Source organism: Natrix helvetica (assembly GCF_964273705.1).
Source record: "Natrix helvetica genome assembly, chromosome: 4".
In the NCBI taxonomy this organism is placed as follows: Eukaryota; Metazoa; Chordata; class Lepidosauria; order Squamata; family Natricidae; genus Natrix; species Natrix helvetica.
In genome coordinates this window covers 100,395,936-100,411,152 of record NC_138550.1, presented here as the reverse complement: position 1 = coordinate 100,411,152, position 15,217 = coordinate 100,395,936, and the positions used below count along the sequence as shown (strand labels likewise).

At 39.6% G+C, this 15,217-nt stretch overlaps 1 protein-coding gene across 2 annotated transcripts; it reads left to right on the top strand.

The window, feature by feature from the left end:
- Positions 1-1,162: 1,162 nt before the first annotated feature.
- On the top strand, positions 1,163-14,359 carry LOC309391718 (TBC1 domain family member 7-like). 2 transcript variants are annotated; one of them, XM_081952385.1, is made up of 8 exons: positions 1,163-1,756; positions 3,187-3,306; positions 4,756-4,836; positions 6,288-6,475; positions 8,235-8,372; positions 12,400-12,545; positions 12,821-12,947; positions 13,090-14,359. In XM_081952385.1, exons 2-8 carry the CDS (start codon positions 3,195-3,197, stop codon positions 13,174-13,176), a joined length of 879 nt encoding a protein of 292 aa, XP_081808511.1. In that variant the 5' UTR covers positions 1,163-1,756; positions 3,187-3,194; the 3' UTR covers positions 13,177-14,359. The 2 variants fall into 2 exon arrangements, with proteins under 2 accessions (XP_081808511.1, XP_081808510.1); XM_081952384.1 differs by having other exon boundaries at positions 1,164-1,760.
- Positions 14,360-15,217: the final 858 nt, after the last annotated feature.

The following is a 15,217-nucleotide window of genomic DNA, read 5'->3' as shown; positions in this document are numbered from 1 at the left end:
TCACTCTTTCGCAACTGGCTCATATTTATGATGGTTGCAGTGTCCCAGGGTCATGTGACTACCTTTTGTGACTTTCTGACAAGAAAAGTCAATGGAGAAGCCAGATTCACTTAACGAGTGTCACTAGCTTGACAACTGCAGAGATTCACTTAACAACTGTGGCAAGAAAAGTCATAAGTGGGGAGCAACATTCACTTTACAAGAGGACAACCTGTACTGCAGGTGTACTGCAGTTCGCTTGATACAGGTAGTCCTTAAATTACAAGAGTTCATTTAGTGACCGTTCAAAAGTTACAAAGGCACTGAAAAAAGCGAAATGACCCTTTTCACACTTATGACCATTTCATCCCCATGGTCATGTGATCAAAACTTGGATGCTTGGCAACAGACTCATATTTATGACTCTTGCAGTGTCCCGGGATCATGTAAATCACCTTTTGGGAACTTTCTTACAAAGTCAATGGAGAAACCAGATTCACTTAACCACATTGCTAACAACTGCAGGGATTCACTGAGCAACTGTAGCACAAAAAGGTCGTAAAATGGGGCAAAATTAACTGAACAAAAGTTTCACTCAGCAACAAAAAATTTGGGGCTCACTTGTGATTGTAAGTCGAGGACTACTTGTATTCTGGTAATAGGCTGCCTCTTCTTAACCGGGTTTTAACGGCTCTACTTTGACCTATTAATAAAACAATTATATAATAACCTCCCCTCCCTTCAGAATATAAAACAAACAACGCCACCAAGAAGACACCTCATCCAGTGGTGCTTTTTTTGCATTTTTTAAAAAAAATATTCTCTTATATACCATTGTAAGTATACATTCACATAATTGTTATTCTTCTTTACATTTGTTATTCTTACACATTTGTTGCTCCATTTAATGGGTTATAATATACAGTTTGGGTTACTTTATTTACCATCCCTGCTGCCTATTGTAACACCACCTTATTTTCCCTTTCTTTTCTTTTCTCCCTCCCTCCCTTCTCTACTTACTTCCTTCCTCTTCTTCCCCTTCCTTCTTCCCTTACCTCTCCCCTCCCACCCAGTCGCTTTGGCCAGCCGCCAAAACGACACCGAGATTCGAACACACTTCCGCCAGAGGAGGCAGCTGAATGCCCGCGCAGCGTCTCTCTCTCTCTCTCTCTCTCTCTTTAGGGAAAGCAACAAAGCCGGAGCGAACGAGAACTCGCGATAACTGGAAGGCGAGGCCTCGCGCCGCCCGGTTGCCTCCGTGGTTTGCTCCCTCCCTTTCACGTCTGCGCGGTAGAGTTCGTGGGAGGGAGCCGCCGACTGGCTTGACAAGGCCGAGGCGTGGCTCTTGTTTTGGCCGGGTAGGAAGGAAGCGGGCACGCGGGGCGTCTCGTTAACTGCTCAGCCGGGTGTCTCCAGCTACTTTTCTTGCTCCAGTCGCGGCGGCTTTGACGACCTTCCAAGTCAGGCTTTCTTTGGCATTCATTCACTGTTACGACCTGCTGATTTCCCATCTCGTTGCTCCGTTTTTTCCGCCGTTTATTTCAGTTTACCTTAAGCTTTTCTCTCGAGGTGTCCTCCTTTTCAGCTATCTTGGCAACTGCCTGTTGTCCATCTCACCAGATGCCTCAGTTTCCCAGTGGAGAGTGAGAGGCGCTCTTGTGGATATCCTGCGGACTAGCGCCTTTGCCCTGTGGCTTTCAAACGTCTTACCCTCCTAAGCCAGTTCTTTGCAGCCTGGTGCCTACCCTCCGGTTGTGTTAGACTTCAGCTCCTATTAGTAGGTACTTTGATACCACAAATGGTACACCGTGTTCTATGTATTTGAAGGTCCAAATGGGGAGCACTTAGATTCAAGTCCAGCCCAAGACTTTGTTAGCTTGTCCCAAACCAAAACTCAACCAAGTTTATTTCACGGGGTTATTCTGAGAATTGGGTCAGAAAATAAGAATATGTATGCTCCTCTGAGCTGTGGAAACAGGTGTAACTATTGGTGATGGGTCCTTTTTCAAAAATTCCCTGTAGCATAGGAATGAAAACAAAGGTAACTCAGAAACAATGGAGGTGGGTTTGGTTTGGTTGCTTTAGAAGATTAACATATTTATCACCAAGTCTTTCATGTACTGTAATCCACTTTATGACTCCAATGCTAATCCACATAGTAAATATTTGAAAATCTTTTAAAATATTGTACTACAAATCTTTTTTCCAAAACTGATGAGCTTTCTGGAAACTTTTAGTTTGATCTGCAAGAATCCTTTAATGCCATAATTTGTAGTGAAACTAGATTGTGCAGGATTTTTTTTTCTTTTTAAATTCCAGGGTCTATTAAAAAAAAACCCTTAGTTTTTAGAAGCAAACTATGCTGTAACTATCAGTGTTTCTCCCTAAAGCACCAACCTAATAACGTTTAGCAATAAACCTCAAGTATCCTTTCGCTTTAGTTCACTGCCTGTCACTGAGGTAAGGCTTAAACTTGTGAAATGCACTTTCTTCATGCATTCCATTATTTTATTTATTGCAAAGAAGTAAAAATGAAGTTACCATATTTTTTCTGAAACCTGAAAGCGTCTAAAGCTATCCCTTTAGTGACAACTACAACATTTGCTGTCTATGCTTCTTATTTTTGTATTAAAGAGTGAATTACATTGTCTGTGTAGCCAAAACAGTTATCACATACCCCCCAAAATGTATCTTACGACTTATCATAATTGAAGTGTGCAGAAAATGAAACCCACTGTGCAGGAAAAAGAAATAGCAGAAGTGGAAAGGGGGGAAGAATCTGGCCTTAATTTTGCTGCTTATCCCTGTTTCCCATCATGGTTTAGAATCACAACTACATCAGACTTGTGTCTTATTTTTTTTAGAAATCCTGAACACTGCCCTGTGTTCCAGTTCATGCATAGTCAAAACTTCATTCACCCTAAACATAAAGGACTATGAATATTACTTGGGTGGGTAGACTTCAAGGTCTTTAAAATATTGCAAACTAACATTAGAAGCAGAACTGATCTAGCCAATGAGTGGAAGGTTGGACAGAGAAAAGCCTTGGGAAAGTGAGGCAAAAAGGGAAGCGGAATTAATTATTTGGAAAGGAATGTGACTGAATATAACACCAAACATAATTTTGTACGGCAACATTTTCTTGTTGAATATACTGATAGTAAAACACTTTATTTGGTGACATACTTTAATTTGTCTTTATTTTAGAATGAGGCATGGCTGAAGATCCTCAGAGAAATTTCCGATCTGTGTACTATGAAAAAGTAGGATTTCGTGGTGTTGAAGAAAAAAAATCATTAGAAATTCTTTTGAAAGATGATCGGTTGGGTATGTGCAGTATACTATGTAGTATAATGTTTATATTTGCTAAGGGAGTGTTTTGAATTTGGGCAGAATTACCATATTTTTCGGAGTATAAGAAACACCTGCCCCCCCTAAAAGAGCATGGAAATGTTGGTGCATCTTATACACCGAATACAGCCATTTTTGTCCTCCCGAAGCCCCCCCCATCTCATTTTTGTGAAAAACTGGCCATTTTTCACAGAAACAGAGGCAAAAAACGCCCGTTTTTCACAAAAATTGAGGCTTTTTTGCCTTCCTTCAGCCCCCAGCAGCCCTCTGCAGGCTTCAACAGGGCTGGGACAAGCAAAAATGCCCCTGTTTTTGCATTGCCCAGCCCTGCTGAAGCCTACAGAATGCTACTGGGGGCTGAGGGAAAGCAAAAACTTCTTTTTCTTACTTACCTCTTCAAAATCTTGGTTCGTCTTATACACTGGAGTGTCTTATAGTTGGAAAAATACAGTACCTTTTCTGTCTTTCTGAATTACTCTCTGGATTCTGAATTTCTTTGACAACTGAATATCCATTTTCCCCAAAGCCCGAAATGTTGTTATAGCAAGATAGAAATGAGGAATGAGAAATATGTTTTTTCTCTCCTCCATTTTCAACCTTTGAAAATATTCCATCTTAAGTATTTTATAGAAGCAAATCGTTTTAAGTCTGTCTTCTGCTGGAAGTAAGAATGGTAGATGATGATAAGTCACCTTTTGATTGGACTGCTGTAATATGCTCTACATGGGGCTGCCGTTGAGGAGAATTTGGAAGCTTTAGTTGGTGCAGAATGATGTCCTTGTATCAGAATAACATAGTTGGAAGGGACCTTTGGAGGTCTTCTCATCCATCCCCCTACTCAAGCAGGAGACCCTATACATTCTGGATAAATGGCTGTCCAGTGTCCTAAAAACCTCCAGTGATGGATCACCCACAATTTTTGAAGGCAAGCTGTTCCACTGGTTAATTGCTCTCACTGTCAAGAAATTTCTCCTTAGTTCTAGGTTGATTCTCCCCTTGATTAGTTTCCATCCATTGTTTCTTATCCTGCCTTCTGGTCTCAAAGGTGGATTTATTTTAAAGGCAGTTGGACTTTCTGATTTTTCTTGTTTGCTTCTCATACAAGAAGCTTCTTCAATTCTAACTAATAGGGGATGGAAGGGATTCATACTTTTTGCAACCAGGCAGTTATTAATATTCTGGTTTTGGAAACTACCTAGGGGCTAATCTGTGTCCTCAGAGTCATCTGAATCAGAATGCAGCTGAATGTGGAACCATCTTAGGACTGCTGAAAGGGCTACATTGTAAACAGGAGATAAGTAGTGTCAGCAGAGGGGGAATATTCTCTGGGGACCCTTTTGTTCTAGTGTCAGGGTTCCAGTGTCAGTATTGATTAGAGCTGCCTCATAACATTGTTAAACAATGTTTTTATATCTTTATTTACAGATATTGAGAAGCTTTGCACATTTAGTCAAAGGTTCCCTCTCCCATCCATGTACCGGATGTTGGTATGGAAGGTGCTTCTAGGTATGGAAATTGATGAAGACCAAAAGCTTCCTTATAAATAACAAGGGTGGCTTTGCTGATCTGCTTGCAGTTCTGCTCCCTGATAAAACCTTGCAATAGATGCCTTAGCAGGTGTACCCATTAAAATATATTAAGAAGTGGCACTGAGCAATATAATTGGCTGTAACACATAAAGTGAAATTTCCAGTAGTTTGCATTATGTCTCTGAGTAGCTTTGGTATTTAAGAAAGAATTTATTTTTCCCCCCTGAAAATATTTTAACAATTGCTCTATTCTAGATTTGTTAAGGTAAGTCTGGGAAAAATAATTGAAATTTTCAGAAAGCTGCTATTAGGCAAAATAGGCAGTTGTGGTTTTTAATCAGCGTCTCAATCCTGGCTTCTTTCAAATATGTTGGAACTGTACATTTCAGTTTCTCAACCACATCTGTATCTGGAATGGGGAAGACTGGTCTATCTAGTCTCCCTGTTTTGTTTCCTAAAAATAAATACATGGTTAAAAATGTTCAGTAACTTTGTTAATAAATAGGGAGGCCTGGACTATGCTTGGAATTTTCTGTATAAAAGCTTTATTGTGTAATTCTAAATCAGTCATATCTAAGTCCCTTTGCATATACGTACATATTTACAGGGAGTTCTCACGTTCATTAAAAAAAAGTACACGAACGAGGCTTGCTTTTCTGCTCATTCCTCCGGTACACTGTCTTTAGCAAGGAAACTGTCCTTGCAGCTTGTTAGCAGAAACATTAGAAAACATTAGGCAGTGCTGTGACCCATTGGGTCATCCTTCCAGAGAAGGGTAATGCAGTCTGATGAGACCAGAATGAATAATGAAATTCTAGGTTGACCATATTTTTTATCCTAATGCTGCACAGTCTTGTAATCGTCTAAGAAGAGTATACATGGAAAAATAATTCTAGTGGCAAATGAACTTCAGTAGTAACTCAATATTTACTTAACCTAAAAAGATAAACACAAGGACTATGGGTGCAGAAAAAAAACGGTGGGAGCAGAAGTGATTACCTGCCAATTTCCCCCACTAACTTGGCTGCTCACATGTTTACAATTGGGATCGTGGGGATGTTGCAGTGGCTGCAACTTTGCAAATAAAGCTGGCCTGAACATTGTGGAATTTCAATTCCACAGGAATAATGGGTCCCGGATTTTGCATTCTGAACGTATTTTAGGTACCTTGATTCAAAAATAGTTGTGATATAATCCATAGTTTGAGCTAACTTGAGAATAGAAACAAATGTAGAAGCACAATGAGAATTTTAGTACTTTATGGATAGCGAACTCGTGTTTGCAATAACAGTGCCAAAGCATTTCTTATGAACAAATACTAGATCTTTTTTTCATTTGATCTGAGAATAATTCGTATGAAGATGAACGTTTCACCCTTAGAACAAGTAGACTTAATCCAAATCTCTCGTCTTCTCTTTTTCTTTAAAGGAATTCTCCCACCTCACCATGACTCTCATGCATTTGTGATGAAATATAGAAAGGAGCAATATGGGGATGTATACCGTGCCCTTCAAGTAATTCGCTTTATCACAGATTCTACTCCACAGGTTGAAGTATTCCTCCGGATATATCAGTTGGAATCAGGAAAGCTACCTCAAAACCCATCTTTTCCTTTGGTCAGTGAAGGTTAATTTTTCTTTTAATAAGATTTTTACACACAAACTCAGATTTTTTTTCTGACTGAGATTAAATGCCGTGGCTGCTCAAAACATGTTGGTATTTGCAGTAATGTGACAGCATCATCTATGTATAGCAGTATAGATTCAGTTTTGTTAAGTCGATGTGAGGGAATGAAACTTTCGCTTGGGGCAGGAATGGGGAACTATGGGCTCTTTTATGACTTGTGGACTTCAACTCCTGAGTATGGCTGGCTCAGGAATTCTGGGAGTTGAAGTCCACAAGTCATAAAAGAGCCCATAGTTCCCCACCCCTGGCTTAGGGCATCTCCCGTTGGGGTTGATAAAATTAAAAAGAAATATACCCTTGTTTAAGCCCTTTGTTGGCCCCTGTGTTTGAGACTGCATTTATAGTCTGTCTTACCCTAAAATTGGTTTTTTTTACGTAGTGTGTGTAATGGGCTGATAACAGGTTGTCTTGAAGTTGGCAATTGGGACTGGAATTTCTGTCGCTAAGCGATAAGGTCATAAAGTACAACATCCTGTAACCGCACCACAAATCCTGCACTTCTGGTTGCTGCTGTTAAGGGAATCCCACTGTGGTGTTCAGTGCAAAGTCACATGGTTGCCATTTGCAACCTCCTGCTAGCTTCCTTATTGACTTTGCTTGTTGAAAGTTGGAAGTGAAGGTTAAAAATTACATGACCGTATTATGCTGCAGTGTCGTAATTGTAATCCAATCACCAACATAAATACAGGGACACTCCAAATGTCAGAATTAAGTATCTCTCTTTAAGAATGGTCGTAAGTTCAGATGGTTATTGAAGGTAAATGAGGGCCACTTGAAATCATCTTATCAATCACAGTTTTATTTTTAACATAATTACCAGTCTTCAGGACCCAGGTACAACGTGTTCCTCTTCCATGCTGTCTTTTAAACACAGTCTTATCTATAGATGCATATGGTCTTAAACTTACCTTCTGGGTCCCTTGTTCAAAAATGCCTTTCAAAATGTCCCATGTTCAGAGAACCAGTTTGGTTTCGTGGTTAAGGAATCAGGCTAGAAACCAGGAGACTGTAAATTCTAGTCCTGCTTTCGGCACAAAGTCAACTGGGTGACCTTAGGCCAGTCATTGTCTCTCAGCCCTAGGACAGAGGCAGTGGCAAATTATTTCTGAAAAACTTTGCCAAACAAACAGGAGGAACTTAACCCAGGCTGTCTCTGAAAATTGGACATGATGGAACAAAAGAAAACAAGCCTTTGTATTTGAAACTTCTTTCACTAAACATGAAAGACAACTCTTCCTGTGCTATAAAACCTGTCCATCCAAAGGATCCTAGTAACTGAAAGCAGTTAGGAAATGATGTAAGCCAACCTAGTGTCCTTTTGAAAGTGCTGGCCAAGGTTTAAGCAAAATATGACTATGTCCTCATTTCCCAGCAATTCCAAATCCACTGATGTCATATCCTCACTCCATAACTGTCTGGAGCAATTGTGAGTGATCTCAAGTCCTCTCCTTGTTTGGAGAGCCAGCCCTTCTGCTGAGGTCATCAGCTCCACTTCTAGCGAACTCATTTCCGTTCACCATTCCTTCTCAGAAGTCCCGTAGCTTTGTGGATTTAGAAAGTTTTGGGTAGCATCCTCAGTACACGTGTACCAAACACATTTGCTTATTAGTGGGAACTTGATTCCAATTTTTTAACTGAATGTATGAACGTCTTTCTCTGATTCTCTGCCCTGCCGTTTTTGTTTTCTAGCAATCCGAAGATGAGATATTCCTTGCTATTGCGAAAGCAATGGAAGAAATGGTGGAAGACAGTGTTGATTGCTACTGGCTAGTCAGTAGTTTTGTGAACCAGTTAAATAATAGGTACAAGGAGTCATTACCACAGCTGGTAAGAAAATAAGTATTATCTCTGCAGAACTGCACATATGAGCGAACCTCCAATATAGAAATAGGATTGCAGGTAGAGGTAAGTCCTTGACTTACGACGACAATTGAGCCCAAATTTTTTGTTGCTCAGTGAGGACAGTTGTTTAGTGGGTTTTGCGCCATTATACAACTTTTCTTGCCACAGTTGTGAAGTGAATCTGGATTCCCCATTGACTTTGCTTGTCAAAAGGTTGCAAAAGAAGATCGCATGACCCCCAGGACACTTCAACTATCATAAATATGAGTCAGTTGCCAAGCATTTGATTTTTGATCACTTGTCCATGAGGATGTTGCATTTGGTCATAAATGTAAAAAATAGTCATGTCACTTTTTATTGCTCTTGTAACTTTGGTCACTAAATGAATTATTGAGGACTGCCTGTATATAATTGATAATATGCATCATACTTACTATTAGAGAGAAGGAAAAGATACATTTAAATTACATGCAAATGTTTGGGAGAAGCAAAGACAATTACAATGATCTAACGTAGTTTCTGGCCATGGGCTGTTGATTTAAGCCAGGCATGTCCAAAGTGCGGCCCGGGGGCCAAAATGTGGCCCTTTTTCAAATTTCAAGCGGCCCGCAGCCTCTTCTTCCCACTAGAGTTATTTGTTTAGTCTTTCATAAAATACCGTATTTTTCAAAGTATAAAGATGCATCTTTTCCCCCTCAAAAAAGAGGCTAAAAATCTGGGTGCATCTTATACACTGAATACAGCATTTTTTGCCTCCCAAAACTCTGCCCCCTTCACCAAAATGGCTGTGCATAGCCTTTAGGAGGTTTTCAAAGTGCTCCGGGGGCTGTGGAGGGCATAAATGAGCAAAAAAGGGCCATTTTTTGCTCAACTTTGCCCCCCCCCTAGCCCTCAGAAGCACTCTAGAAGCCTCTTAAAGGCTATTCATGCCCTTTTTAAAAAAGGGCCCATTTTTGTGAAAAATGGGCCATTTTTGGGAGAGTGCAAAAACTTTTTTTTTAATTTGCCTCTTCAAAATCTTGGTGCGTCTTATACTCCGAAAAATACGGTAGTCAATTCGCATTTAATGTTAAGGGTTCAAAGAATGTCAGGTTGAATGATCGGCCCCACACATTTTCACCTCACCAAATCTGGCCCTCCTTGCAAAAAGTTTGGACACCACTGCTTTAAGTAATTTCACATGAGATATCAATGGGAACATTAAAAAATTTGCATGATTGACTCCCGCTGTTTGCTTCTCTTGTAGGCTTTATATTCCCCCTCTAAAAAACAACAACAGTTGCCTAGGATCAAAACTTTCTAGTGTTATGTTAACCATCTCTACTATTTGTTGTGGATGTATGTAGTTATAAAACATGGGTGCATATATTTACATTGAATTTGTGCATATGCAAACTTTATAACAGACTCCATTATCCATCGATACCACATTATTTTGCATTTGTTATAAAAAGTGGATTCAGGATTGTGGTAAAAGAAGATAATTTCCATAACAAATCCAATCCATTTATCTGTATTCTTTGACACTTGCTTCTGGCAAGGTATCTTTTTTTTTTTTTAGTTTGTCGAACATGTACAAAATAAAAGGTATAAGTATAAACATGGACATGAACAAGAAAATGAGTACCAATAAATGGGGACAGTAGGACAGGGATGGTAGGCACGCTGGTGCGCTTATGCACACCCCATTTATGGTCCTCTTAGGAATGGGGTGAGGTCCACGGTAGACAATTTAAGGTTGAAGCTGTGGGGGTTAAAGGATGTAACAACGGAATCAGGTAGAGCATTCCAGGCATTGATCACTGTTGCTGAAGTCGCATTTTCTGCAGTCAAGTTTGGAGCAGTTTACCTTGAGTTTGTATCTATTGTTTGCCCGTATATTATTGAGGTTGAAGCTGAAGTAGTCGTTGACAGGTAGGACGTTGTAGCAGATAATTTTGTGTACTATGCTTAAGTCAGACCGTAGGCGGCATAGTTCCAGGTTGTCCAAACCCAAAATTTTGAACCTGTTGGCCTAAGGTATTCTATTATTAAATATATATATATATATATATATATATATATATCATGGTTTTAAAGAAGACCGGAGAATTGTGGTGTAGATTGGAGAAAATAGGCTGTGATATAGTAGGAGATATTTTGTTTGTCCTTGGTTTTGTGTGTATGTGTGTTCTCAGTATGTGTGTATACACACACACACACACACCTTATTGATCAGCTTCTATCAGTTTTTGTTGGTGATTTCTGTTACAATTCATTATCTTGAGAGTTGCTGACAAAACCAAGAGGCTGCAAAGAGTGATAGCAGAGACTGGGTGTGTCACAATATATTATGGTTTATTGTCATAAGTGATCCAGCTTCCTGCTGGGCTTCACATGCCCCCTATTACCTTTTGCACACACATCTGCTAGGAGTAGATTGCAAACATTCATGTTCAGTTTTGATTACCTGCATTATATTGTTGTACCTGAACTTTAAAAATGTGCTAACCTTTACTTGGTTTGGAGGTTAGTTATTTCAAGTAAACCACGGTGATTTAAAGCGATTTTCCTTCTGAGTCAACTCCAGGGATTGAGAATTGGAGGCACTGTTTTCCAGTTTTCTTCCTTTACTCAATTATATCTTTCAATCCCAGACTGGCAGAGTGAAGCTATCAAAGTTTGGCCCCAGGGACTGGTGACTATGCAGGCCGGGATGGGGATGGAACATCAAGTATCAAGTGGCTATGGTTGTTAGGGCTGCTTGGATCTAGCAAGAGTCCTGCTGATCTTGGGTGCAGCTGCATCTCCCTACTTGGATGGTGCCCAATCTGAGGGTCCTGTTGGAGTCATTGCTCCTGCTTGATGAAAAGGTAGTAGCAGTGGTCAGGAAGGTCTTTAGACAGCTTCATTTGGTGCAACAGTTGCATCCTTTCCTGGTTTAGGAGACCCTACAAACTTGATCACTCATGCTCTAGTCCAGGGGCGTCAAACTCACATCATCACAGCAGCGTCACGTGACGTGTCGGGGCTTTCCCCCCCTTCGCTAAACTAGGCATGGGTGTGGCCAGTGCATGATGCATCTGGCCCATGGGCCAGGAATTTGACAGCCCTGCTCTAGTCACTCACACCTTGTCTATTGCAAAGAAGCATATGTAGAGCTGCCTTTGAAAAATGCTTGGAAGTTTCATCTGGTTCAAAATCCAGCAACAAAGCATCACTTCTCTCTGTGCATTAATTACATGCCTGGTTCTGGATGTAATTCAAGGTGCTGATTATGACCTTGAAAAACTGATACTCCACTTAGGACCACAATTGACGCCCAAATTTCTGTTGCTAAGCAAGATAGTTGTTAAGTGAATTTTACCATATTTTACAATCTTTCTTGCCACTGTTGTTAAGTGAATAGATACACTTGTTAAGTTAGTAAGATGGTTGTTAAGTGAATCTGGCTTTCCCATTATTTGACAGGAGGTTGCAAAATGTGATCACGTGATCCCAGGACGATGCAACCGTCATAAATACATGCCAGTTACCAAATGTCCAAATTTTGATCAGATGACCATAGGGATCCTTACATTCATGAAATGTACATGGAAGGCCTGATTTTTTTTTGGGGGGGGGGGAGTGTTATTCTTAAATTGTGACCAGTAATTTTGAAGATGTTGGATACAGTATGCATGCAAATTGTATGTGTGAAGCAGAACTACTGGAAAAAAATCTGATTGATTAGCAGACAGAAACTGGTGCCATGATAAAAATGTTATAATGTGCTTCTTTTGCCTTCTGATTCCTTTTTTTTTTTTTTTTACAAAACTGGTTCTGTAAAGGAATTCTCAAATGATTTTGTAAAAATATATTGTTATGTATATTTCTGACCTGTAAGAATTATTATGCATGATGTCATCTGCTTCATATATCACACTAAATTGAATTTGATGGTTTTCTTGCCACAAATATCTATGAACAAGAAAAGTTTTTAATCTGATTTTAGCATATTTCATTAATTCTTTTTATACTTATGCTACTGCAGCCAAAACTTCTGGAACAAATCCTGAGCGTTGAGGACAACCGGCTTCTCACTTATCTGAAGTCATGTTCAGCAATGGGCCAGCTTCCTTATAATCTTTGGTTTAGAAAGTGTTTTGCTGGATGCCTACCTGAATCAAGTTTACAAAGGCAAGTTTCTCTCCCTTCCACCTCTCCTACACTGGAAAAACCTAAGTCCCTGTAGTCTCCAGTGGAGAATATGTCCATGAATCACATAGACATGATGTTTTGACAGTCAGTAATATTACTAGCATTCTGAAAAATGACAATTTTTCAGCTTTTCTAGGCGTTGTTCAGCTTTTCTAGGGCTTCACCAAATTTTAATTACAAAGGAAATATATTGATAATATAAATTGTAGATTGTAAAATTAGCAATTTTATGACTGTCTCGTTGAATTTTCTAGGGTTTGGGACAAGGTTATTAGTGGTTCTTGCAAAATCCTTGTCTTTGTTGCTGTTGAGATCCTATTAACCTTTAAAATGAAGTTGATGGCCTTGACTAGTGCTGAAATTGAACAGTTGTTGGAAAATGTAAGTATTTCATACATTCCAGCTTCTTAGAAAACAGTGCTTTAATTAAATTCAATAGTATTTTGAAGACCAAGGCCAAACATATTCAAGACTGCCCTGTAAAATACCTCTGTATTTCAAGCTATGTTTTTATCTTTCATAGATACCTCAAGATAATACTGATGCAATTGTGAGCAAGGCTATTGAACTGTGGCACAAACATTGTGGGACCCCTGCTCATTCAGTTTGAAATGACCTGCATTTGTTTTATGTCTGTTTCCTTCTCTGAAATATATAATTAAAGTTATTTAAATATTGTGGGTACAGTGTTTGTAATTGTGATGTTTCACTCCTGTTGCAGAGAGTTGAAATCTATAATATGATGACAACTCCTAGCTGTCAAGTCCCAGTCAACGTTGTGAATGGTGAAGGATTCCGGAAGTTGTAGTTCATCAACATTTGGAAAGTCACAGATTTCCTGTCAGAAATATTTGTTATCAGATACTTTTTAGGAAGAGGCTAACTGGGAAAAGGAAAATGTCAAGCAAAGCATTATGAAAAGAAGGTTTTGATCAAATTAATATAGTGTTCATGCATTCTCACCTCACTTCACTGGTGGCACAGTAGTTAGAATGCAGTACTGCAGGCTATTTCTGCTGACTGCCGGCTGCCAGCATTTCGGTAGTTTGATTCTCACTGGCTCAAGGTCGACTCAGCCTTCCATCTTTCTGAGGTGGGTAAAATGAGGACCCAGATTGTTGGGGGCAATAGGCTGACTCTGTAAACCACTTAGAGAGGGCTGTAAAGCACTGTGAAGTAGTATACAAGTCTAAGTGCTATTGCTATTTATTGAGGTATTCAACTAAACATGCTCTTTTTTATCATGCAAATTCCTCTAGATTTGAAGAAAGCATGTGGGCCATAACAGTTCAACAGCACAATCTCTTACCCTTAGTAAAAGCCCCAATTGGCTCAAATAAAGGTAAGGAGGGCGGGTGGGTCCTCCAGAGCACCGTACCGGAATGGTACCTGGTACTCCCAGGAGGCTTCAGTATGCCCTTACCGGTCATATTCCACCACTGATTGAAAACCTGTAAACTCTATTTGGGATTTAATATCAATCTTTACACTATTTTAATGAACATACTTTTTCCTTCTGATATATTGATTTAATAATTGGAAATCTGTCTAGTTTGTACAGATATTTTGTGGAGTGTTCTCTGAATTAGATCACTGCCCATCTTCTGGTCTGTCTAGAGAATTGTATTTTAGATTTTTCTTTCTTAAACTAATTTGTAAGTTGCTGTATGACCATGATCTGGACAGCTTTGTAATTATCCTCCACTTTGAATGTCTACCTTTTCATACTACATTTCAAAATAAGTTTTGGTCTTTACATTTTCTTTGTTTAATAAAGTTTGATTCTATATATATATCCTGTGGAATTGGTTTTCTTTCAAACGGAGAAAAAGGGTTGAATCCTCTAGCCACAATTGCTCTACTAGAGAAGCAACTTAGAATGAGGAGAAACTTCCTGACAGAACAATTAATCAGTGGAACAGCTTGCCTCCAGAAGTTGTGAATGCCCCAACACTGGAAGTGTTTAAGATGTTGCATAGCCATTTGTCTGAAACAGTATAGGGTTTACTGCCTAGGCAGGGGGTTGGACTAGAAGATCTCCGAGGTCCCTTCCAATTCTGCTATTGTATTGTATACTAACCTATGCAGCAAGGAAAGGGCATTATGTAAATTATTTGAACTTTTTTTATTTCGATAAAGGCAACATTGGAAGTGACTGCAGTTTTCCTCTCATGCCAAGACTAAACATATACCAAATGAAGTAATTATCTCTTATCCCACCTCAGAAGATGAATTCTGGAAGCAGAAATTACCAAGCTGCTAAACCAACAGAGGAAATAGGATCGGAGTTTGAATATCAGAGATAGCAACAGCTGGAAAATGAAGTCAGCATCCCCATAAAGCTCGTCTGTGGAAGGAAGCATGAAGTGCTCCAAAATCTCCTGGTAGATGGCTGCGTTGACCCTGGTCTTAATGAAGCACAGTGGTCCAAAGTCCTCTTTTCTGATGAGAGCAACTTTTGCCAAAAGCACCAAAAACTGGTTCAATGACTGTGGGATTACTGTGCTTGATTGGCCTCTCCATTCTTCCTCCATACTCTGGGTCCTTGGTTTCCAAATTAGATGCAAAAGTTGCTCTCATCAGAAAAGAGGACTTTGGACCACTGAGCAACAGGACTTTGGACCACTGTGCTTCATTAAGACCAGGGTCAA

Coding starts and splice junctions, on each gene's coding strand:
- LOC309391718 (XM_081952385.1), top strand. CDS start 3,195: ATGGCTGAAGATCCTCAGAGAAATTTCCGATCTGTGTACTATGAAAAA. Junction 6,476..8,234: donor AAAACCCATCTTTTCCTTTG/GTCAGTGAAGGT, acceptor TTTGTTTTCTAG/CAATCCGAAGATGAGATATT. Junction 12,948..13,089: donor TTGAACAGTTGTTGGAAAAT/GTAAGTATTTCA, acceptor TATCTTTCATAG/ATACCTCAAGATAATACTGA.